The sequence below is a fragment of the Rhincodon typus genome, chromosome 19 (genome assembly GCF_021869965.1).
Source record: "Rhincodon typus isolate 14 chromosome 19, sRhiTyp1.1, whole genome shotgun sequence".
Taxonomy (NCBI): Eukaryota; Metazoa; Chordata; class Chondrichthyes; order Orectolobiformes; family Rhincodontidae; genus Rhincodon; species Rhincodon typus.
This window is the reverse complement of record NC_063350.1, coordinates 46184212-46211414: the sequence shown is the minus strand read 5'-3', so window position 1 is coordinate 46211414 and position 27203 is coordinate 46184212. Positions and strand designations below refer to the sequence as shown.

At 39.9% G+C, this 27203-nt stretch overlaps 1 protein-coding gene and 1 pseudogene across 2 annotated transcripts in view; one reads left to right on the top strand and one right to left on the bottom strand.

Annotated features, from left to right (window-relative positions):
* The window catches only part of LOC109913673 (bactericidal permeability-increasing protein-like), a 46924-nt gene extending 28777 nt beyond the window's left edge, over window positions 1–18147 (bottom strand). For both annotated transcript variants that reach the window (XM_048608440.1, XM_048608441.1), the window contains exons 1-6: window positions 18099–18147; window positions 17462–17605; window positions 13576–13684; window positions 7917–8045; window positions 5333–5485; window positions 2353–2416 (exon numbers count right to left, since the gene is read on the bottom strand). In XM_048608440.1, the coding sequence (XP_048464397.1) occupies window positions 2353–2416; window positions 5333–5485; window positions 7917–8045; window positions 13576–13684; window positions 17462–17570 (564 nt within the window). In that variant the 5' untranslated portion in view covers window positions 17571–17605; window positions 18099–18147. The remainder of the gene's footprint in view (window positions 1–2352; window positions 2417–5332; window positions 5486–7916; window positions 8046–13575; window positions 13685–17461; window positions 17606–18098) is intronic.
* An 8400-nt stretch (window positions 18148–26547) lies between these two features.
* On the top strand, window positions 26548–27115 carry LOC109919750 (annotated as a pseudogene).
* Window positions 27116–27203: the final 88 nt, after the last annotated feature.

Genomic DNA, 27203 nt, shown 5'->3' with positions numbered 1-27203 from the left:
GGCCCGAAACGTCAGCTTTCCTGCTCCTCTGATGCTGCTTGGCCTGCTGTGTTCATCCAGCTCTACACCTTGTTATTTCAGTTTCTGATCATGACTGTCTTCAAATCTCCATATTCAGATTTCTCAATTCATCTTGTGATTAAATCTTTCTAGCAATGAAAATTCAGATGCTATGCCTTTCTTTGCTTACTAGGTATTATTTTCCTCTGTATTAAATTAGCTTGCGGCAATGATGATTTTTCCTGCTTCCTTTGGAGTAATGGAGGGTTTCCCGTGTTTGAGACTTGTAATGACACCTACTGTGGTCTCTTCTCTCCTCAAAGAATCTCTTTGCTACACAAGAAATATTTCTTTAAATCTTGAAAACTACAAAAACTCCTCTGTTTGACTTCCAGATGGTTAATCTTCTTGCTTTGTGCTCCCAAAGTCTTAATTTTGGCCCTCCTTTGCTGTCACTTTCCTTTATGCATAATGACATCGCTCTGAATGGGAGCTGCAGAAGTTCTTATCTAGTTTGCCCATGCAGCCTGATTATTTTTGTACCATGTATTAGGTTTTTCCAAGCCTCCCAGATGGTTTCTTACCCAATCGCAACTTTCGCTTGGCTCACCAGCTTGCATCTGGAATCAAGACCATTTATACAGACAACAGCTTTACAATGAGGGTTGTCTTAAGTCTCTGTAAGTCCACCATTTCTGCAACTGTGCTCTGGAGTTGTAAGTTTTCTGGCACCATTACCTTCAGGCTGATTTTGACCTCTATGAAAGCAGGTTTTGTGTTTTCTTTCTGGATCTTTATATTACTAGTTGCCTCCTATCTATCCCTCAGCTACGACTCTGCTGTCTGCCTGCAGTGATATGTGGTAAATGAGGGCCATCCATTTCTTTCATCCAGCTTGTAGAAGTCTCAAGATTCAAGTAAAGTTAACAATAAAATGTTTGTTTTGTTACTGCACTATACAAAGATTACACAAGAACTTCCACATCTCTTCACGGACTGCCTCTCTTTCTCTCTACCTTCTGTCCATTTGACTGTCTATGTGACGTCATCACAGAGATTATTATACTGTCTCAGCTATCAATTCCAACAGACCCATTTAAAACAAAAAACATACATATATAATATATATACACTTGCATTTTCTTCTGAATGTCATTTCCAACTTGTATAATTATTACTGTTACTGCATCTTTTGAATTTCACAACATTTTATCTTCTAAACATCCAGCATCCTTCCTTCTGATTATCAACTGCTAAAGCAAAGGCGCTGAACTAAATCATTAGATGTGGGTTGAGGAGACAAGAACTTCCAGTGAGGAAACAACTGGGAGGTGAATTGGTCTTCATTGGAAGATTCTATGCAGTTCTTACAGATCATAAAACAGTCTGTTCTATGCTGTACCCACATTCCTTTTCCATTGACCTCATTGCAAAAGAACATCAAGTATGTTCTAAAATGGGCTGATTTGATTTGATTGATTTATCATCACGTGTACCCAAGTACAATGAAAAGCTTTGTTTACAAGCAGTACAGACAGATCAGAGTAAGCAAAGACATACAGATCATAGGGTGAAAAATAAATTAGACAGAGGCATACAGGTTACCTTGCACAGGGTGTGCACTAGGCAAGATCTGCATTATTTGAAGTTAGACAGTCCATTCATCAGTCCAATTCCCAAGGCAGTTTTTAATGCTACTAGTAAAGACTGATTATACCCCACCCCTGTATCTGATCATTCGTTCACACTGGTGAATAGATCTCAATCGTAAACTGTCTGTGGGAGTTGTCACTGATTAGTTTTCTGCCTGTGATACCTTGAGTTTCGTTTGTACTGATTTAGATTTCATATTAACCAGAGCGAAATCTAGTAATGTGTGGGCTGCCACTAGATAATGATCATTTAAAAAGCTGTTGGATTGTTGTAAAACCTCCCAATACACTAATGTCCTATGAAATGTGGTTAGATATGACTCCAGAAGGTGGGCAAATGCTAAAGACCTTAGGTCAACAAATATCACTTTGCCAGTGTCATGTTGCAGGAACAAATGAAAGAAGTTTGCATTATTATTAACATTTGCCTTACTAATGTTCGCATGTGCTCCTTACCTGAGCCTACTCATATTTGAATCCCTAAGTTTGTACCATTATTCATTTCTAAACATTTTTAACTCAGATAATATGAAAACCTCTGGCCATAATGAACACCAACATTAGTGCAATTCTATCCATCTTCTTATTGCTCATATAACCTTACGAGCAATTATCACATTCTCTTGAATTTTACAGGAATATTTGGCTTTACAGTTGATTATGGCATTGAACCTAAAGGGAAAATAAAATGTCAGCTTACCTTCTGAGGAGCAACTTCTCTGATTTTACTTTTCACTTGAGAAAGGAACATGTTGTAAAACCAGCTTTAAAAAGATTAAAAAAAAGTCTGTAATTAAATTCTTCGCTACTAATCCATTACTTGCTTCTAAGAGCGACTGAAATTGGAACCAGATTTTCAATTTCTTTATTAAAATGGTTGTAAAATTACTAATTTTTCCTGCGTAACCCTTTAAAAATTTGCCCATAGAATCTGAATGTCACTGGCAAGGTAAGCATTTGTCACTCACTCCATGTTGCCCTTGAGAAGGTGGTAGGGAGCTGTCTTCTTGAATTGGCACAGTCTATGAGATGCAGATTCAACTACAGTGCTGTTAGGATGGGAGTTCTAAGATTTTAACCCAATGACAGTAAAGGAATGATGATATATTTTCATGTCAGAATGGTGTGTGGCTTGCAGGGGGGCTCTTGTAGGTGGTGATACTCCAGTACATTTCTTGTCCGGTTGGAAGAGTTTACAATGTGCTGTCAGATAAGAGAATTGATATGAAAATTGGTGTAATGTCAATTCTGAAGATGAGTCATTCCAGACTTGGCATTGACTTTATTTCTCTCCACTGGTGCTATCAGGCCTGTCACCAACTACAGAAGGGCAGCACTTGACCTCCACTTGGGAAATAAAGCAGGGCAATTGATTGAGGTGTTAGTGGGGGAGCACTTTGGGTGACCATAATTCTATTAGTTTTAAAATAGTATGGAAAAGGATAGGCCTAGTCCACAAGTTAAAGTTCTAAATTGAGCAAGGCCAATTTTGGTGGTATTAGGCAGGAACTTTCAAAAGTTGATTGGGGTCACTGTTTGCAGGAGAGCGATGTCTAGCAAGTGGGAAGCTTTCAAAGGCAAGCTAACAAGAGTTCAGAGCCAGCATGTTCCTGTTAGTATGAAGGATAAGGCTGGCAGCAGTAGGGAACACTGGATGACTAGAGATCTTGAGGCTCTGGTCAAGAAAAAAAAGGAAGCATACAGACAGCTGGAATCAAGTGAATCCCTTGAGGAGTATAGGGAGTGTATGAGTACACTTAAGAGGGAAATCAGGAGGGCAAAAAGGGGACACAAGTTAGCTTTGTTAGAAAGGATAAAGGAGAATCCAAATAGATTCTACAAGTACGTTAAGGGCAAACAGTAACTAAGGAGATAATAGGGCTCCTTAAAAATCAACAAGGCTGTCTATGTATGGAACCACAGGAGATGGGTGAGCTCCTAAACGAATACGTTGCATCAGTATTTACTGCGGATAAAACCTTGGAAGCTAGGGAACTTGCAAAAATAAATTGTGATATCTTGAAAAGAACCTACAATACAGAAGAGGAGGTCCTAAAATACATTCAGGTAGATAAATCCTGGGACCTGATCAAGTGTATCTCAGGACATTGTGGGAAGCTAGGGAAGAAATCGCTGGGCCCCTAGCAGAGCTATTTGTATCGACAGCCACTAGTGAGCTGATGGAAGACTGGAGGGTGGCTAATGTTATGTCATTATTTAAGAAAGGCTGCAAGGAAAAGCCTGGGAACTACAGATGGGTGAGCCTAATGTCAGCGGTGGGTAAGTTATTGGAGGTGATTCTGACAGACAGGATCTACATGCATTTGGAGGGGCAAGGACTGATTAGGAATAGTCAGCATGGCTTTGCGAGTGGGGAATCATGTCTCATTAACTTGGTTGAGTTTCCTGAAGAGGTGACCAAGAAGATAGATGAAGGCAGAGTTGTAGACATTGTCTGTAAGGACTTTAGCAAGGCCTTTGACAAGATTCTGTATGGTAGACTGGTTAGTATGGTTGGATCACATGGGATCCAGGAAGAGCTAGCCAATTGGATACAAAATGGCTTGACGGTAGGAGACAGAGGGTGGTGGTCGAGGGCTGTTGTTCAGACTGGAGGCCTGTGACCAGTGGTATGCTGGAAGGATCAGTGCTAGGTCCAGTGTTGTTCATTATTTATCTAAATGATCTGGATAAGAATATAGGAGGCACGGTCACTAAGTTTGCAGATGACACCAAAATTATTGAAAAAGGTTATGTAAAAGTATAATGGGATCTTGACCAACGAAGCCAGTGGACTTAGAAGTGGCCGATAGAGTTTAATTTAGATCAATGCGAGGTATTGCATTTTGGTAAGACAAACTAGGACAGAACTTACACAATTAATGATAGTGTCCTGGGAGTGTTATCGAACAGAGACATCTTAGGGGTGCAGGTACATTATTCCTTGAAAATGGCATTATAGGTAGACAGGGTGGTGAAGAAGGTATTTGGCACGCTTGCCTTCATCGGTCAGAGCATTGAGTAAAGAAGTTGGGACATCATGTTGTGGCTGAACAAGACATTGGTAAGGCCACATTTGGAGTACTGCATACAATTCTGGCTCCCTACTACAGGAAGGATATTATTAAACTGGAAAGGATGCAAACAAAATATACAAGGATGATACTGAGACTGAAAGGTCTGAGTTATAAGCATAGGCTGGATATAGAGGAGTGATTACATAGAGGTTTATAAATCATGAGGGGCATAGATAAGGTGAATAGCCAAGCATTTTTCCCAGGGTAGGGGAGCCCAAAATTACAGAGCATAGGTTTAAGGTGAGAGGGGAATAATTTTAAATGGACATGAGGAGCAACTTTTTCAGACAGAGCATGGTGCGTAAAGACATTTGGACATGGTTAGGAAAGGTTTAGAGGGATATTGGCCAAACAGTGGAAAATGGGACTAGTTCAGTTTAGGAAACCTGGTCAGCATGGACAAGTTTGCTGAAGGACCTGTTTCTGTGCTGTATGACTCTATGACCTGCTGTGTTTCTCCAGCAACTTCTGTGTTTGTTTGGTATGTTATATGTCTCACAATGCATATACCTTGGATGTCCTACAAAATGAATACATGTTTCACAGTGTATTTCCTGGATGTTTTACATTGCATGTACCTTCCATCTTGTCCAACAGACCTACCTGCCCCCTCCGTGAAGCTGAAGGTCGAAATTGTTTAAACTGGCGGCACAATCATTGTAACTCAGTGCTGGTCGAGAGCTGTCCTCTGAAATGTTGACACTGAATGCAGCTAAGAGATCTTTGATGTTCAGGTTGAAGGTTCCACCATCTTTTCTATTGAAGGGTAACGTACATGTAAAAATTGCTTATACATCTGCCCCAGTGTGCCCCAGATAAATTATTTGATCCATATCTGTGTAGTTTGTTTTCTTCTAAATTGCCTCTTGTGGCCAAAACAAAGCAGCCACACAGAGTAATTCTGACACACAGACAGATGAATATCTCACAAACTGTTCAATATTGTGTGACTGGTAACAGTGTCTGCCCCTTGCAGAAAACTAAATAATTCTTTTATCTCTCTAGTGAACTCTGAATCCCTCAAGCATTTTCAAAAGCTTACCAGTTTGCCAATTTACCTGGTCAAAAGCTTTTTCATAATCTATAATGCAGTATATTTCCTGCCAGTATTCTATCCTTCCTTTGTTTAGTACTTTCATCACTATTACAGTCTCCTTGCCCCCACAGGCCATTTAATGGATTCTTACAGTTTCCACTTTAGCAAAACAGCAAAGAATACATCCACCAAAACATAAAGAATTGCACAGCACAGGAAGGAACAGAGGTCTTAAGAAATAAATGATCAAGATGAGTGTCTTATTGCCTCGATCTGAAATGTGAACTCTTCAAAAAAGCAGATATCTAAAACTGAAAATTGTGGAATGGGGTTCTGGAGAAAGATGGAGCAGATTGGTTGGAGAAACCAATGAAAAAGTTCTCAAGGTGCAGAGAAGGGAAGATCATCATAAGGTGACAAGATTAGATTGACCATATTGTAAGCCATGAGAACTTGCTGAAGATGACTATTGAAGGATGATTGGAGGTATATAAACCAAGAGGGAGAAAGAGAACAATGATATTAGACAATTTGAAACATGTGCACAAGAGTGCATAGATGGGCCTTGGTTTAAAGTCTTTTTTGAAAGATGACTGGCTCCTCTGAATTACAGTAACCTCTCACTATTGTGATTGAATGTCAGTCTTGGACCCACATCCTGTTAATACAAAGGCAAGTGTGGTAACACTGAGCCGCAGTGACATGTCACACCATTATATCACTCTTTCAGAGTTGGAATTCTCAAGTTTAATAATATTTCCGAAGTGTAACACCAAATATTTTTCTCTGTGTTACTTTTAAAAGGTATAAATATGGAATTTCTTAAATATAATTTGATAAAATGGATACATTGAAATACACTTCACGAAATGTTTTTTGTTTTGGAGTTATAGGAGCTAATCTACAGAACTAAGGGGAACTTGCTCATGTGCAGGCCAGCTCTAATGGCATCACTCTGCTGTTATTGAACAACAGCATGCAGACTTGGAATACGCACAGACTTGGAGACCAAGCTCCAAGCCATGTCAACACTTTCATTTAGTTGGTATGAGAGCAGGGTACTTATGCTAAACTGGTGTAAGACAAGGGTTCTCTGTCAACTTGACCCTGCCTCACTGCACTGCCCTCCAGATACCAAAATCCACAATGAGGCTTAGACAATGATCACCACTTTCCAGATCTTGGGATCTTACTGACAACAACGGGAGATATTGGCCACAAGGTTCAACAACACCTTCAATGTGGCAGTGCAGGCTTCAGTCGCCCGAGGAAGGGAGTATTTGAAGATCAGGACCTCAAACCCAGCACCAAGCTTGTAGTCTACACAGCAGTAGTGATACCCACCTTCTTTTATCACTCAAGGATGTGGACTGTGTACAGCACACCACTCAAAACCCTGGAATTATACCAGGATCCTGCAAATCCATTGTCAGGATGGATAAGCTAAAGTCAATATTTTCACAAAGGCCAATATTCCCAGCAATGATGCATGGATCAGGCTCAATCGGTTCTGCTGGGCAGGCTGCATCGTCTATCTACGAGATTCCTGAGATAAGCTTTATATTTGGAGCTTTGACACAGCAGGAGGGCAGAGGATTTTCAAATCCATTATTAAGGATGAGATTGCGGAGTACTTGGAAATGCATGGTAAAATAGGGCTGAGTCAGCAGTCTTTGTCAAGGGGAGGTCATGCCCCAAGACCACTCAAAGGAGGCACCTGGGAGAGATCTGTACACCATGAGTCTCATTGCCAACTGCAAGGTGAAGTCAAGCATTGGCAGAGATACGAGTGCATGGTAACCTGGCCATCTCACCCTCACATTCCCCCAACCACTGTCTGCCTCACTTATGACAGAGATTCCATGTCATGCCTGCATTCTCCAGTCACCTGAGAACTCAGTTTTAGTAAGGAAACAAGTCAGCCCCAGGCATGAGCAACTTCCTGAGAAGAAAGTGGGAATTAATGTGTGCAGCAGCCCCAACATGCTAATTTTTCATACACTCCTCAGTCAGAGAGATTGATATCGTATTGTATTTTGATTATGTATCTTCTACCATGCTAAATAGTTGAAACTGGGCTTTTGATATTTAACAGGACATTACACACTAACACCTTCATCACGCTATAAGGAATATAAAATGAAAACCTACATCAGCCCAAACGTCACATGCCACCGTCCATCAATCTCAATGTAGACTTTATCCACTGAAAATTTGACTCCAGTATTGGGGATGAATCCTATGTTGGAACTCGGCAATCCAAAATTTTTAAGGTGCATCCTGTAAATACAAACAAGCATTAGCTTTCCACCTTCTTGTAGTGATTGTACTAAGATCAGCCAAGTAGACCTCATAGAATATGAGCTCCCTGATTGGGGCTGTTAATCTGGTTCAATCAGGGAGCCCTGGCTGACAGATAAGAACAAGAATGTCAGAGGTTCTGTATACTCTGAAAGCTGGCTCTGAGGGAGCTGGATCAGTGTTAAGGACTCTCCACACTTGAGTAAAGGATGATTGGTAATGGGATTATAGCCTCTTTGGAGTTATTTTACTTCTCATGAACAGGGATGGAAAAGTATCATTTGCAGATTTATTTCAGACTAAACTGGAATCGTCTCTAAAAATATCACAAAAAAAATCGTAGCACAGCTCAGGAACTTTCAAAACCTTCAAAATGATGTTTATGACTTTTATTTGTAAAATAGCAGCCACAAAGGTAATCTGCAGAGTGCAGTGCAAATTAAAACACCACATTAGTGTTGATATGTAGATACACTTTCATAAAAGGCTCACAACTGATTGGAGTTCTGGTTGGTGAGGGTTTTTGGCATTTAGTGAAATAATATTTGCAATTCTCTTAGCTTGTAGGAATTCTGTTTTATCTGTTGCTGCTGAACTACGGTGAAGATCTAAATATAAGAAGCATCAGTCTATTCGTATTGAGAGACACGTCACCTCTTTTTAAAAATTTGATTGTAAAATGTTATTAGTATTAGAAAATAAAATTAGCCTACTCGGTTTACACCAAGATTCAGAAACAAGGAGATAATGAAAAAAGTATATTGCAAGTGTTTAAATCATGAAAAATAATTCTTAATTTGGAAAGATCAGTTGAGTGCATATTGCATGAGTGACATTTTATTGAAGTAAATTATCAACCTGTAATAGGATCTATCCAATTTGCAGCCTTTTAATTTCAGCTGGGAATTCAGTTGGACTAAATCCTGCACATACCATAGAAATGTCCATTTTTACCATAGAATCCCTACAGTGCAGACAGATGTCGTTTGGCCCATTGAGTCTGCACCGGCCCTCTGAAGAGCATCCCACCCTATTCTTGTAAACCCACATTTACCATAGTTAACCCACTTAACCTGCACCTCTTCGAACACTACAGGGTAATATAGCATGGCCAATTCACCTAACCTGCACATTGTTACACTGTGGGAGGAAACTACAGCACCTGGAGAAAACCCACACAGACACAGAGAGAACGGTAATTCCACACAGACGGTTGCCAAAGGCTGGACTTGAACCCAGGTCCCTGGCGCTGTGAGATAGCAGTGCTAACTTTTGTACCACCTTGTGCCATCCTACAGTACACCACACAGTAATTATTTGAAGTCAATTTCTGCAGCATGGAAATGGACTTTGAATAATCTTTTCATTTGGGTTATATTCATAATGATTATTTCTCCACGGGGATTTCCCCATCTCATTACTTATGGTTTGTCTGTGGTTTATATCTAACACAGTATTACTGCAGGTGAGAGGGAAGACGTTTGAAGGCAGGTTCCTTGATTGGAAAAGATGGCTTTTGGCACAACAGGGGCCATATACTTCTTTGTGCAAGTTCACAAGATGGCTCTGCAACTGTTTGCTTCACATCTGAGAGAAGTGAGTATTTACATTTCTACATGTGTTAGTTTGGGGACATAGATGTTGTATCAGTCTTTAGGTGCAGGTACCTAATCTGTTTCTAATCCCCCCATGTTCCTGATGTTGTCTACACACTTACAAGTACCATGACTTACACTGAAGAAGGGTGGGTATTATAATTAATTATTGAAGCCTGCACAAGGAAGCTGTCCAGAGAATTATTTTGAATTATGTCAATACTGTGTAAGGGCTTTAGGACCCTGGATGAACCTTGCAATGATATCACAGAGCTGCTACTCACTGGGCATACATAGCACAGCATGGATGGGCTAAATTAAGCAGAGAGAAACACAGAGTAAGTTAAGCAGAAGCCTAACATTTAGTGATATGGATGTTAGAAACACAGTCAGGGAAGTATTTGGAGTAGACTGATTAGCATTAGGCAATGGAGTTTAAGCAGCAATTTTTTACATGACGTAACAGTAAGATGAGAGCCTGGTATATCTCTGAATGCCTTTATTGTAGTACAGGCAGTTCTGCTATAATGTATGTTTCATTAAGGCAAATTGGCTGTAACATGATTGATGAATAGTGGATGCTGTTTGTATAACATGAACTTACTGCTGTATGGGTATAGGGATTTTCTATAGCGATTTTCCCTATAACGTGATTTTCTACAGCATGATTTTCTATAGTGTGAGGTCACACGAGAATACAATTATCACGTTATAGGAGAACTACCTATATGTCAACTTAACATGTAATATAGAGTGCTATAAAGAAGCTTAAACCTGAAAACCATACTTGACCTTGCCTTGTCCTTGACCAGTCCATCTTGAAACCAACCAATTGGATAAAACCATAGCAAATGTCTCAAAGGATAATCATGCTTTGAAGAAGGAACTGGTCATTGAGATGCTACATGCTGCATTCTGTTTTCAAAAGCTGTTAAACATTACTGAACAGATGTAATGAATGGACCCCTCTACAGAAGTCGTCATCAGCAAACAACATTCTCATAAGAAAGATTTTACGCAACATAGTTGTTGAGGCAATAAAAGTAGAACATAAACATTTAGAAAACAGAATATAGAAGGATACAGGCATTTTCCAAAAGTAAGAAAGATTGATGCTACAATCAAGGTATATATAGTCACAATGATTCTAAGAAAGAAAAAGATGCACACAGACATAATTTCCCAATACAATGATAGAACATTTATTTCTGAGGGCTGAATCTTACATTTTTTTTGGCTAAGCCTGAGTTGTGTCAGGTTTTTTGAGGGATTCCCACCACAAAGTCCAGTGGGATTTCTCACTGTGTTTTATCAAACACACATCATTAAGTACCTACCCCAGACTATAACATCCCCCAAGTCCGATTCTGGTCCCATCTCACCACACAATGTTCTCAGAACAACTCACCGCTCAGTGGATAGCTGCCAAAAAGATGGGCAACCTTTGCATCTGCACCATCTTTAAAAGGTGAACATGGACTCTGAAGATGTTCTGCTTGGTGAAGTATGTTTCTAGAAGATTTCAGAGAAGGGGAAAACAAAAACACGATTCTCCAACAAGGACCTCGAGGTCTTGGTTGAGGGTGTGGTGCAAAGGAGAGGAGTCCTTTTCCTGGAAAACTGGCAGAGGAGCAGACCTTGGCAGCCTGGTCTGAGATCATCGTCTGGGCCAGTACCATCTCAGTGGTGCAGAGGAATGGCCAACAATGTCATAAGAAGGTCAATGAACTTCTCTCCTCCACCAAATTAAATGCCACACTCTTCTCTCTGCTCACCCATGTTCACTCCATTTCTGCTACTGCATCCACCTCTCATCAAAGCTCATGGTCTACCACCCCCCATTGTTGCATGCAACAACTTCACCACTCACTGTCATCTATCCAAGCCCCTGCCACACTGCATGCCCTCTTCTCTATCTATTCACTGACTCAGGACACCTCACCAACTTTCATCCATCTGCACTAGCACTAACAGCCGTGCCACCCAATTTCATCTCACCCACCCTCCTGTTCTCTCATTCCGAGAAAACAACCCATAAACAGGACACAGAAAGTGAGGACAAGTGGAGGTGTGTCTGGCATTAGGTTCCTCACCCTCCATGAGGAGGGAATCTTAGCACTTACAGGAGAAGACCAAGACTGCTCCTGTGGGGATATCCCACTAAATGAATATTGCTACTGTTCCTTCCAATGCAACTCTCACATTAACTCAACTGTCAGTCTTATTCATTGCACACTGCATCTGGCCATTGGCTGTGATGCCTTCTTTCTTTTGTGTCCTGCAAGTACTGCCAAATCTCTACCAGCACCATACAGAAAGCCACAAGATGACAACATATAGGTACAGAATTAGGCCATTTGGCCCACTGAGTCAGCTCCACCATTTGATCACGGCTGATATGTTTCCCAAACCCATTCTTCTGCTTTCTCCCCAAAAACCCTTGATCCCCTTACTAACCAAGAACCTATCTATCTCTGCCTTAAATACACTCAATGACTTGGCCTCCACAGCCCTCCATGGCAATGAGTTCCACAGATTCACCACCCTCTGGCTAAAGAAATTCCTCCTCCTCTCAGTTCAAAAGCGTCATCCCTTCATTCTAAGGTTGGCTCCACCAGAAGCTACCTGCCTGATGTTTAAGGGTGAGAGAATGGAGGCCTTAGAGGAAACATTGATAAGGCTGCTTTGTGCACCCCTTAGTAGAAAGCTGAGTAGAAACATTAGCATTGGAAAGGGTAGGTTTACCATCTGGTGGGCACTTCACAGTGACAGCTCTGCAGCTGGCCGCAGAAGAGATGCCTCAGGTCACTGGCACTTGGGGACGCCTGGAGACCAGGCACCTGCTCAGCCCCAGGCATGAGAGGACCCTGTGGTGATAGCAATCAGGGACTTCAGCCACATACACATGGAGAGACAGGAGCGACAGACAGGTATCTAGGACACAATGGGCCTCATTGCAGCAAATTATACACTGGTTTCCTACCTCCACCGACAGGTCGGAGAGCCAGGCTTAGCCCCCTCGGGATCTGCTGGAGAGGCACACAGACCTGCATCCCAATGAATAGTCCTCATGACAGAAGGCATGGTGACAAAGACATGAGGAACCTGGCATGCACTCCTTGTGCCGCTTCCTCACAGGAAGGTAGGGAGGTGCAAGAAGGGCATGTGCTCCTTGGAAATCTCCACTCAGAATGTGTCAGAAGTAACCTCCACCATAATGGTTGAGACGAGTTGCAAAATGCTGGATGCCAATATCCATGAAGGAGCGTCTTGGATTGTGTCCTGAGATGCCGTTTGGTTGTCAGCATCATGGAGCTCCTTCCAAGCAAGGCCTGAGCTGAAGTTGCCAGGTACCTGATCTAGTTTACATGTCATGTTTTCTCACCATCTAGTTTAATTGGCGTGTTTGGTAAGCTAGGAAGCTGATCATTAATAAGATGATTTGGGCTAATAACAGTGTTTAATATGCCATAATGGCCTTTAATTGGTGACTCGCTACGTCACTTGGCAGATGCATACATATAAATCAGTTGGAGGCATGGACAGAAAAATGGCAGATGGAGTTTAATCCAGACTAATGTGAGGTAGTGCTCAGAATCCTTTAAGATTCTGCCCTCGGTCTTTTTTTGTATTTTTTGATGTGTGCTAATGAAACTATAACTAATACAATTAATTCAATTCTGGATGGAATATTTTAAAGCACACTTAACCTGCAGGACCAAGACTATGCACCAAGTGCTGGAAAATGGGATTAGTCTGGAATGCTGCAATTCATCCAGAGAGAAAATGAGTTGTAAATTTTCTGATACCATCGTCACCTTGCAACTTTAAAAAGGAATTGAAGCTCAGCAGTCTGTAATACAGTAAGAGAATTTGACACAAAAAAGGCTATGTTTACCTCTTGTCATACATACCCTGTGATACGATAGTTTATCCACCCCAGTAGGTCTATCGACCCACTTAAATCTGGCAGTTGAAACCCTTTAATCTTCTCCTCAGCAACAGTGATGGCAATTTGCTTGGCTAGACATTTTGAAGCAGGAACACAATAAATGAAACACGTTGAACATTTTAAATTAAATTCAAATAAACCCTTTGACCCGCATCAGAAAGCTGTTCAACAAGATGAGATTGAGCACAGAAAGCACATCTTTAAGAACAGCCAGAAGACAGATTCAATGATATTTCTAGAGATCAGAAAGTTGACCAGAGATTATAAGTCTGCACAATTTTAAAGTTAATTCATGGCTGTGAGCATCACTGGCTAAGTCAGTATTTATTACCAATCTCTGATTACCCTTGAGAAGTTAGTGATGAACTGCTTTTCAGATCCACAGCAGTAGATGTGGTGTGGGTACATCCACAGAACACATAGGGAGGATATCTAGTATTTTGACACTGTGGCAGTGACAGAATGGCGATATAGTTTCACAATAGGAATATATATATACATATTAAGAATAACATTTATTTTCTCTGAATATATTCAGGAGGTAACATCAGGTTGCATTTTAAAATGCGTTGAACTTCATTTTCACCAGTTACTAACTATATGAATCATTTTAATCTGTTAAAAGCATCAATCATTTTCTCCATAATTGCCATATAGTGACAATACGACTTTAAGAGATGTATTTTGTCCTGTTTTTTTAAAGTTGACCCAGAGGTGAGAGCAGCCTGTTCCAAGCCAATAAAGTAACAGCTTGTGAGGCCTTGGGGTTTTGTTTTAAAGTTGGACCAATAGAAGCAGCCTGAAGGGGTGGGGTCAAGTTCCCACAGAATTAGGATTTTAGTTTAGCTTTCAATAGCTATTTGGGTTTGGAAGCTGCTATACACCTCTCCCTGCTACAGAAAAACATTTGAGTTCTCTCTCTCTCTCTCTCTGAGTTTTCTATTAATGTTCTTTCCTCCTGGACCAGAGAATTTGATGTGAGACAATCTATTTTACTGAATTTGCCTTGGCCAAGGATGTGTTTATGGGATGTTACTGTATAGGAATATCTAATCAGTGATAGTTAAGTATTTTGAAAGAGTTACAGTTAAGCAATTTTTAAAAATTCTTATTTTGTATATTAACTGGGGTGTAAGAATAAAAGTATGCTTTGCATTAAGCCTGGTAGTTTGACCAATCAAATTGCAACTGGAATACAGTGCCTTTTAAATAAAAAAAAAGTTGGGGTCTAGGCTGTCTTCTTAATATATTTTGAGCGGTTTGGTCTTGTCCATATCAATAATCATTAATACAGTTTTTCTTACAGAAAACAAATGATAAATTAGGTAAAGTTTTATTGAACAATTTTCCTTTCATATGAATGTTCTAACAAATGTGGGAACAGTTTATTTTTTACGGAATTAAAGTAAAATTAGTTTGCAAAAAGGATAATATTTCATACTGAGCAATTACAATAGCATAACTTCCAAATGGGCACAGATTTTGTGATAAAAATAACAATGAGGCTATCAACACCCGTTATTATTAAAGTATAAATGAGACAGCAATATACAATAACCATACTTGCAGAGTTAATGTGGCAAACAGGAAGTTGGTGTCCAAGATTTCCTGTTTTTCCAGGAGCTGGCATACCACACAGTGTTCAGGGGACTCAATTTCTTAAACTTATATGAATGACTTGGATGAAGGAATCAAAGGGATGGTAGCTAAATTTGTTGTTGTTGCAAAAATAGATAGCTAAGTTTGTTGTGAGGACGACAGAGGGTTATACTTCGGTTAAATGAGTTTGCAAAGATCTAGCAAATAGAGTATAATGTAGCAAAAATGTGAAATTGTGCAATTTGGCATGAAAAATAAAAAAGAAGCATGTTACATGAATGGTGAGAGATTGCATGAGACAATCTGTGATGGCTTTATTTGTAACTGCATTGGACAGTGTTGAAGACACAGCTTGCTGGCAAGCAGACAAATTCCCCATTGAGAGGCCAGTTTAACTCACTTGAGGAAGGCAAGTGTTCAGGATGCATGCTGGATCAATAGCATGCAAGCAAAGGTCAAAAGCACATGTCTGAAAGTCCATACAATTCCCTAGTTTATAATGGGACGCTACAGCCCTCCCAACAGAATTAAAAATGTTTATAAACAGTGTTCAGAGCTAGACTTGGTTGTGTCCAAAGCACTGGTTTGACCTTGACTGGGGTATTGTATGCAATTCTGCGAACCACAATTCAGGAATGAAGGTGGCTCTGGTTGTTGGAGGTTATCATTTCACTTCAAGGACATCTTTGCAGAGTCGTGACCTACACCTAACCATTTTGAACTACTTCATCTATAATCTTCCTTCAATCTTAAGGTCAGAGGTGGGGATGTTTGCTGATGATTGAACAACGTTCAACAGCATTCTTAACACCTCAGATACTGAAGCAGTCTATGCCCGGGAAGACCCGGACAACATTCAGACTTGGGTTGATGAGAGGCAATAACATTTGCACCACACGTCAGATAATTACTACCCTCAACGAAGAGAAAATCCAACCATCACCATGTGACATTCAGTTGCATTATCATCTCTGAACCCCATTTAACTTGTTCAACATTCATTCCCTCTACCACTGATGCATAGTGGCAGTAATGTTTACCACCTACAAAATGCGCTGGAACACTCATCGAGGATTCTTAGACAGCCAGATCGACAACTTCTACCAAGCACAGAACTTACATGGAAAGACCACCAACTTCCACATTCCTCACTGAACCACACACCATCCTAACTCGGAACTATATTGTGATTCCTTCTTTGTCACTGAGTCAAAGTCCTGGAGCCTATCTTCCTAATGGTGCTGTGAGTGTGCTTACACGATTGCACCATTCAAGAAGGTGGCTCGCTTCTCCAAGATAATTAGGGTCAGGCATTAAATGATGGCGAAGTCGGAAATGCCCATAGCCCATGGATAAATAATAAAAGAAGAATGTGAAGGCATCAGAGAGTGTGCATAAACAATTACAAGATTTTTTCTGAGATGCTTCAGTTAACTGGATAGATTGGACGAGCTGGGTCTGTTCTCTATAGAAATTGGAAGATTAAGAGGAAATTTGATAGATGTGTTCAAAATCATGAGCAGCTTAGACAAGGTATATGGATAAAAACTTTATGGAAGGGTCCAGAACCAGAGAATCTCGATTTAAAGTGATTTCAAACAAATTACAATGACAGGAGGAAACATTTTTAGCTCAGTGACTGTTAATGTCAAGAATGTACTGCATGACTGCACGGTGGAAGCAGATTCAAATGAGGCCTTCAAAAAAGAATTGGATTATTATCTGGAGGAGCATTTTGCAGGACCACGGGGTAAATATATGGGAGTAGGATTAGGTGAGCTGCCCTTGCGGAGACCTGACTTAGATATGAGGAACTGAATGGTGTCGTTCTGTGCTGCAATCATTCTACAATTCTATTGTAGGAAGTCACATTAGCAATCCACAGCACCCATAACTTATCAAACTCATTGTACAAGTACCTGTCCAATTTTCTGAGCCAGATCCACTGCATAGGAGCCTAAAAAGATTGTCCACGCCCTTGACCAGAGTTTGAAAATGACACAACAAACTTGTTGTCAATACTTAACTCAGTTCAGCCCCATCAGTTTATCCTCCCTTTATGACTTATCCATTTTCTTACTTCCCTTGATCTTGTTGAAACTTTGCATCAATTGCATTTTTGTTTTAAGACAGACTTGTAACAGTTAAGTCACAATACTTTGTCAGTTTATAATCGCAGAGATCTGCTTTGACTGAAAGTGAAAGGATACATTGAGAATTTTTAACAAAATTATTCAAAGCGTACATACCATACTCTAAAGCCTTCTGTGTGATTTTACTTTGAATTCCTGGATTAAGTCCGGACTTTCCAATTGCGGTTCCAATCAGGACAAGAGTAATACAGGCTGACAGGTTCATTTTACTGATGAACGTTTAGTTTAATCAGGGTATTGCTGCAAAATATGACATTAAATAACAAAGTGTCCTGTTATTAGGCGAAATGTTATTCTAGTTTTTCCACAGTTTACACATATATCAATAATGATAACCAATGTTAAGGATGACACGGTCAAAATAAATTCTGCTTCTTAATGCCTAATTCTGGTGGTCTCAACAATCGTCTACAGTGATTGTTAAATGGCATTGTTTCTTGTATAATTATATACCTATGATTTACAGGATTTGTTGTCGTTGATTCCAATTATTTTACTGAGATAATATGACTTTCAAAAAAGGCTAATAAAAAGTTAACTTTAGGCCAAATATGCTTTCCAAAATTAAATTCTGCATCACACAGCATAAATTTCAAAGACATTAAGCTTGTCAGGTCCTACATTATGTATAAAAACCATACAAACAGTTCTGATGCTGACTTTCATAAACTATCATTTGAAACAAATATATTACAGTCATAAAACTAAGGACCTTGTACTTAAAAAAGCTTACCTTCTCTACAGTGAGAGTATCTGTATGGTTCAAGTGTAACTGATTGGGGATGTGAGAAAAATGTACGTTTTCAATGTATTTTTAATTTCATTTTTACAGAAACAGGAAGAAGTGTTCGACCAATAACAGAATGCCATCATTGTGTTAAGTGTCAACTATGTTATGCTTAGCTCACATCTTCAAAACAGGAGCTTTGAACTCTTTCTGATCTTGATCCCTTTCACGATAAACCTTCCTAGGCTATCTGGTTTTCTTGGGCAATAACGCAGCCGAGGTTTTAGGCAGGACCCCACTGCGGCAATGGTGAGCAACGAAGACAAACAAGTTAATTATGAATTAAGGCATTTCATAGAATCCCTACAATGTGGAAACAGGCCCTTCGACCCAACAAGTCCACACCGACACTCAGAGCATCCCACCCACACCCATCCCCTTATAACCCACCTAATCTACACATTCCTGAACACTATGGGTAATTTAGCATGGCCAATCCACCTATCCTGCACATCTTTGGACTGTGAGAGGAAACCAGAGTGCACCTGGAGGAAACCCACACAGACATGGGGAGAACGTGCAAACTCCACACAGACAGTCACTCAAGGGTGGAATTGAACCCAGGTCCCTAGTGCTGTGAGGCATCAGTGCAAACCACTGTGCCACCCCAATTAAGGCATTTGTGAAAGAGTAGTGACTACAAAAGGCAGTGACTCTGTGGTTAGCACTGCTGCTTCACAGCACAGGGACCTGGGTTTGATTCCAGTCTCAGGTGACTGTGTGGGGTTTGCACATTCTCCCCATGTCTGCGTGTTTCCTCCAGGTGCTCTGGAGTGCTAACCACTGAGCTACCGTGAGCTGCACCAATGCAACTCTTGCCTACACCATTTCTTTAGACACTCAAGCCCCCATTATTTTCTTGAAGTCAGGCCCGTTTTGGTAAGAGATGTTAACTAATGGCATCCCAGGGAAGTCTTGAGGCACCTTCCAGCAGATAAGTTAAAAAGGCATTGAGAACTTTATGTCATCATCCATTAGTGTATGTACATATGCTTTCTTAACTGGCTGTCCAATAAAGTTGTCCTGTCATGCTGAATGTCATTTAGAATGGTGCGTCTTTTGTTGACATAGTCACGTTTGTTAATGATGTCTATTCCAGTCTCTTTGTCAAATATCCAGATTGATCTTGAGGCCTCACTTCACTGTGAGACATTTAGTTTGCATGTGAAAATTGAACAGGTTATTTTGAGTCACACAATATATGTGCACTAGATCAACTCGATATGCCTTCAAGCAGTCACCGTGTTCAGTGAACACTGGCTTGTGGCAAAAAAACCATGATTAGAGAAGTTTGAACTCAGCAAATATCTCTTCCCATTTGACATAGAGTGAAGGCACACCAAAATTGAAACCCTGCACAAGGACAAACTTCTCACTTTCGGCCGGTGTGTGATCAGAGATGTACGATATATTTAGTGACATTGGTAAGTACATCACCAAACCATGTCTGTTTAAAGTGACTTATGCTGCTGGCATGTTTTGAACAGGAATTGTTTATGGCACAAACATCCATTGAAGCAATATAATGGCAAAGGTGAAGCAAATTGAAAAATTAGTTTACCCACTACAGGCCAAGCACAGAAAAGAGCATGGTATAAATTAGTAACCCAATGACCAATCTGTGCAATCTGTTTAGTTTTGATTCCAGTGATACGTAGGACTTCAAATTACCCTTATACTGGCTTCTTTTTATGCCTTATGTATAACAAGTAGCATTTGTGAAAATTTATTGCAGCTGTTTGATATTACAAAGATTGCTTTTTTGTTCACACCACTTGATTAGCTTTCCACGCAAGAGTCAAGATATTTAGCCATGCATCCTAGAGAAAAAAAAAATATTTTGCCCAAGTTAACCCGGTGGGTGCAATCAAAGCAGGAAGTGGAGTTTTTCGATTCAGGTATTTGCAAAATAGAAAATCGGTCTTGTTGCAAATATGTCCACCAAGAATGTGTTTACATTTCATAATCCATTGATGAATGCGTAATTCTTCACCTTGGTTGCAGCAAAATGTACACAATGGGACATTAAAACAGAGACATCTAATAGTGCTGGTAGTTGTTTGGGTAATTTTTAAACCTTAAATTCAAAACAGTCACAGCTAAATACTGACATGAATCTAACCACTGCAGTACTACAGATAATGACATTAGTTGTAATTTTGATAGGCACAAATTAGTTCACAAAACCAGTAGTTTTATTTAAAAAAATTCTGGAACAGCAACCACTAAAAACAGAAAAAAGAAAGCTAGAACAAAAACAGATTTCCAATAATTTCAGTTCTTCTTTTACTTCAGTAAGATTAGTAGCTTTGTAATTATCCTGGAAGTTTTTCCCCCCAAATTGATGCCCCCTTCTGTAATTTTTAATTTAAAATATTGCATATTAACACTTCTAGTCTGTGTGAAAAATATGATTAGGAAGTGCAGGAGGCGGCCATTTGGCCTTTCATTTGCACAGGCTCTCCAAATCAACATCTCATCTTGTGTCATTCTTCTGCCTTCTCCGGTCACTGTTGTTTATTTGAAAAAGAATAAACTTTTGAATGCCTCCATCATACTCTCAGGCAGTGGATTCAAGACCCACATGATTCGTTGCGTGACAAAGTGTTTCATCACATCATTTTTTGCTTCCTTTACTAATTAGTTTAAGTATATGCCCTCTCATTCCTGAGAGCATTTCACACGAGAACATATTCTCCTTATTTGCCTTTTCTGAATTTCTCATGCGTTTGAACACTTCTCAGCATCTGCTTCTTCAATCTATCTCTGTAACTGAACTTCCTCATTCTTGAAACCATTTTTGTAAACCTCTTTGGCTTTCACATCCTTCCTAAAGTGCAGCGCCTAGAAGTGAATGCCTTACTTCTGCTGAGATGTGTCTTCTGAGTTAAGCACGGACTCCATACTCTTGCAATCATGCTCCTATTAATAAATTCCAGGTTACTGTAAGCTTTTTAAACTGGTTGCCCAACATGCTGGTCTAATTCATGCTGCTCTGACTAAATTTTTGCCTTCTTTCTTTGTGGTCAGATACTGCCACACTTTGAGTTTCTCCAGCACTTTGTTTTTGTTTGATTCCTAGCACCTGCAGTTCCTGGTTATAATTTATCATACCAGCCTAAGTTGACTGTTCCAAAGTTGATTCTTCAAACCTGTGCTCTAGAAAATCTTAAAAATGTACTCCAAGCTAATTTTGCTTTCCAGTCTATAAAATTTAATAAGATTAAAGCCCCAACAACCCCATACTCTTACTACATACTCCTCCAATTGCCTGATATATACTCTGCCCAACAACGTGACTACTGCAAGTTAGTTATCAGTTGCCTAGTAAAGTACTTGCTGCCCTTGTGACTTCAGAACCTGATTTTCCAGACAAGGATTCTTCTACTACTTTCATCTCATTCTTTATGATCAGTGCTCACACATCTTTTCAACAATTCACATTTCTAGGAGTATGTAGCTTGCAACATTGGACACTGAAACTTACATCTCAATTATGAAAAAATTCAACTCATTTCTTTTTTCTGCCATTAACTAATATATAACCTCTTCATATATCCAAATGCAGTAGCTTTAACTTTGTACTATTTTCCTTGTTCATTAAAGCCAGTTAAAGTAGGAACATAAGGCTTCAGATCAGGAGTAGGCCAATGTTAAATCTGTCCTATTACTCATATCACAACTGATCTGATTGGCTATAACTCCACTCTTCCATCTATCCTCAACAAGATTCCACTCCCTTGTGCATCAAAAATCTGTCAAAATGTGTCAAATAAATTCAACATGCACTGTTTTCTTGGGAAGAGAACTACACAGGTGCTCAGAGAAAAAGAAAATTCTCATCTCCTACCCAAAATGTTAAACAACCAAAAACTGGGGAAACTCAGCATCTGTGGAGAGAAGAGAGTTTGAGCTCAGTGATTCTTCTTCAGTGCTAGGAGAAGGTGGTTATTTATGCTGATGATGGGGGGTTGGGTGAAAGGACTGAGTGAATAGGCAGACAGAGCCCAGATGAGTAAGTGACACAGAGACACACAATAGTCAGACAAAGGGATTGTGGATCATAAGGCAGGCAAGTTGAGAGGCCAAATAGATGATAACGGGGATTAATCAGTACTTTAAAATGGGCTGGTTGTATTTGAAGGCAAACCATTTCATGACAGGACCTGGGGTTGCAGAGTTAGTAATTAACAAGGAAGGTGGTGATCATGTTCTGAAATTGTTAAACTCGATGTTGAGTCCTGAAGGCTGCCCTGCAAAATCTATTTCAGCACTTTCTCCATGACAGATGTTAACTAACTGGCCTGTAGTTTGCTATATTCTGTTTCCTTCCCATTTTCAATAACAGAATTACATGAGATATTTTTTGAATGGGACCACCCCTAAACCAAGAAGTTGTGAAAAACTACAATAAACGCATCACCATCATCCATTTCTTTAAAGACGCTGAATTAAGTCCATCAGAACCCTGGGCACTTGTCAGTCCATAGTTTCAACAATTTACTCAGTACCACTTCTCCCATGAGTATGATTTTCATAGAATCATAAAAGTACAGAAGAGGCCCTTCTGCCTATCCAAGTCTGTACTGCCAAAAATTTACCAATTCTACACTAATTCCGCTGTCCAACACTTAGCCCACAGCCTTGAATGTTATGGCACTTTAAGTGCTCAGGCAACCTTTTTAAAAGAGGTTTTGAGGTTACCCGTCTCAACTACCATCTTAGGCAACACATTTCCATACTCCCACCACACTCTGGGTTAAAAAAGAAATTTCTTTAAATTCCTCTGCCTTTCACTTTAAAGATGCATCCCGTTGTTATGGGCCCTTCAACTAAGGGGAACAGCCACTTTCTATCCATGTCCATCAACCTTATACACCTCTATCATGTCCACCCTCAACCTTCTCTGCTCCAAAGAAAACAACTTGACCTTATCAGCCTCTCTTCATAGCCAAGACAGCCCTTCCCAGACAACATTTACCTGGCTTCAATCCCTCACTTACACTTCCTGATATATTGATGCTTCTGGGATGTTACTCACACTCTTTGCAATATGAGGACCATTGCAAAATAGCTGTTCATCTGCCTCCTCCTTATTTTCCATTATTAATTCTCCAGTCTCAGTTTCTATAGGACCAATGTTGTTAACTCTTAAATATTTATAGAACTATTTACTGCTTTTATATATCTGGCTAGCTCTTAACTTTGTTCCTTATTTGGGTCATTCTTTACATTTAAAAAAAAAAAATTTGTCCAATCGTCTGATTTGCCACCTGCATTTGCATGATTATGTTTCTATTTTTCTTTTAGTTTGATCCTATCTTTAACATTTCTAGTTAACTACAGATGATAGGTCTGTCCCTTGGAATTTTTCTTACTCATTGTAAGGTATCCATCTGTGTAATTTTAAGTATTATAAAATATCCTTGTGATCTTTTAACCTAATTTGCCAATTCACTTTAGTCAGGTTTCATGCCCTCATAATTCCCCTTACTTGTTTTTTTTTTTAAAAAAAAAGTTTTGGATCCATTCCTCTCACCCTGAAACAGAATGTAAAATTCAATAATACTTGGGTTACTGCTAACTGAGCATCTTCACTACGAGATCATTAATCTGTTGCACAATACCAGGTCTGATATAGCCTGCATCCTAGTTGGTACCAGAACATGCTATTCTAAGAAACTATGCTGAAAACATTCTATGAACTCATCTAGGTTACCGTTGCTGATCGCTCATTTTTAGTTTATATACAGATTAAAATTTCTTATGATTATCACCACTATTTCCTGACAAGATCTCACTTCTTTCTTTATGCTCCTACTGTCTGCTTACTATTAGGGAAGCTCTACACCTCTCCCACAAATTACTCCTTGTCTTTATAATTTCGCATTTGTACCCAAACTATTTCCACATCTGATTTTGTCTATGACAATTTGCACATACAGATAGGAATCCAAAGATTATGAGCTTGGTGGTTCTGCTTTTGAACTTGGCAGCTAGCTTACGCTGACAAGGCAGAACCTCCTCTTTTCACTTAAGTTGTTGTTACCTATATGGGCTATGCTGACTGGATCCTCCTCCTACTCACGCTACAAGTTTCTCTTCAACCTGAGCAGATGCCCAAAATACACACACCAGGCAGGCAACACAGCTTCCTGAACCCACGTTCTTTGCTGAAGAGAACTGTATTAAGGATCCTCACTATACTATCCTCTCTACATTCATTCATTCTTACTTCCTCCTGGAATAGTTTCCTGCACCGGGGTGCCATGGTCAGTTAGCTCATCTAGCCGACAGCTCTTGCTGTTATCCAGACAAGCTTAGAAAGCCTCAAACCCTTGTTGGACAATTCCAAAGGTTGAGGCTCCTGTGTTCCTGTCCTCTGGGTCCCCATAACTGTCTCACTCACATATTTCTGACCACTGATCCAAATCAGACCCAACAGGCAGAGATGTGACCACCTCCTGTTACATAGCATCCACATAACTTTCCCCTTTTTTCTTGCGTCAGACTGTCTGTAGTTCAGCCTCCAGCTCATCAACTGTGTTGAAGTTGCTCAAACATCAAATGCTTACTGCAGATATGTTTGCTCTGAACCAAAACAGCATCCAGAACTTCTAATGCTGCAAATGTATTATATCTATTGTTATCTTAAAACACATTCAAGAACTGCTTATTCAATTATACATTTACTACATTATATATTATTAACCTGGTCACCCATTGCTCTGTTGAACCTTAGAAAAAGAATAAACCTTAGTCACTTAATATATATTCATCAAGTAACTAGTTTCTCCTGTAGCGCAATAAATCAGTTCCTGAGGGCAAAAAAAAAGTTTAGGAAAAGGAAAAGGAAAAGGAAAAGCAAAAGCACATCTCTCTTACTCTGGCAGTCTATTGTATATCACACTAAATTGGTTAGCTCTTTGCGCTCTTTAAAGAAAAGTCCAGTTTTAGCTGCTTCTTAATTAAGCCCAGCAATTCCACTGGAGACGTTGTCAGAATCCTGCTTAAGTTAATAACTACAGAATTTAAAATGTTGAGTTTAGTTAAATACCTACAAGTCGAACTGGTATGAAATTTAAAAAAAAAAAAAAGAACTTTCCTACCCAACATATATATATAGAAACAGATTTTATTTGTCCGTGACAATGGTCTATTCAGTAATTTTGCCTACAAAATTACATTCTAGATTCGAAGTGATTTTGCGTTTAGGAGTTATCGCCAGTGCTAGACAGTACATAATGCATAGCACAGAAACAGGCAATTCAGCCCAAGCAGTCCCTGTTGCATTGTGCTCCGCTCAAACCTCTAAATTTATCATTGTAATCTCATCCTTTCTCTCCCACGTGCCTATCTAGCTTCCTTTTAAAAGGAATTTATATTATTCATTTCAGCCACTCGCTGAAGCACCGAGTTCCACGTTCTCACCACTCTTAATAAATACCTGACACATGCCATAAAAAAAAATACAATTAGCCAGAAAAATCACGCTGGAAGGTCAGTTACATAACATGTGCAGTTGACCTAGCTTCTTAACTTTAAGCACCAAGGTATTAAATAATTGATCATTGTAGTATTTCTCACACACCTGTAAATCAGCAGAAGCTTCAATAAAAGATCTATCAGAGTAAAAGGAGATTAGAGTTTGAAAGAAATTTTTTTTTCCCCCCACCAGAGGCACAAGATGAAAGCAGAGTCATATAGACCAGAAGAGCGAGGTTGTTGACTTGCTTGCCGAACTGGCTTGTTTTTGTTCAGATGTTTTGTCACCATGCTAGGTGACATTATCAGTGCAGCCTCCGATGAAGCGGTTATTCTACTCTACTTGGAATTTCTACTCTCCAGTCTGTTATGGTGAGTACTGTCACTTCCAGTTTTGATCTGTATGGGTTTATATCAGAGGCTCCACTGATGTCAACTAGCATGGTGACGAAACATCTGAACAAAAACAAGCCAGCTCGGCGAGCTAGTCAACAACCACATCCACAACCCGTGCTACAGATCTTTGCCAAAGCTTTAGATCAGAAGGGTGTTGAAATGTTCTCAATTTAGGCAGGACAGATAGAGGGGCTACGTAGAGAGAAGATTGGAAAAGTTAAGAAAAACTCACATTGACAGGACTGCACCTTCCTCCACATTTCCACAAGTGCTTCACAGCGAATCTAGCAAATCTGAAGTAAAGTCATGCTTGTAATACATGGTAATCAGCAACCAATATTATGCTTACAGTACATGGTCACAAAACTTAAATAATATATTTGGCTGATATGGGCTGAGACACACGAGGAACCTGGCTGCTTTTTGAAGACTGCCAGGGGTTATCTTACAGGCATGTGAACTCCGAGACAAGAATGTAACCACTGAGCAAAGGTTTTGACTTGGTAAGTGAAGGATGAGTTCACGGAAGGCTCTGGACACCGTACTCTTCAAACCACCCTTCCGACTCATTACAACCACCTTAAAGGATTTCTCTTGATGGTTTCCATAGTGATTGGTGTGGATGGATGCTGATTCGCTTACTTTCAGAACCGTTACTCCAAGGAGCACATGAAGAAAAAGGAGGAAGATCTGGAGGAGCTGCAGAAAGTGGAGCAGAGTCCACACAACCTGCAGGAAAGGGTGCTGAAGGCACAGGAGGAACATCGATCTGTTGAGATGGAGAAAGCCAATCTAGAGCAGAAGCCGCGAGCTAAGATCAAAGCAGGAAGTGCAGCAGTTACAAGAGCTGTGAGAAGGTACGGGAAACAAGCTGTGTTGGCAAAAAGACACAGGAGCTGGAACATGAAAAGATGGCACTAAAGGAAGTGGTAAAGGTATTGGAATCCTGGAGGAGCTGGTCCTCAACTGAAACACTTCAGAAATGACTGCAGTTGACTCATGAGGTGCAAGTGCAGTATTATACTTTCAAGAAGCAGAGTGCTGTGAAGTAGCTGAACATTGCCAAAGAAGGGGCAGATTAAAATAAGGATGAGTTCAAGGGAGGTAACAAGACCAAGGAGTGAGAGACAATACTGGGTGTGCAAGCAAAATTCTTTATAAATATTAAAA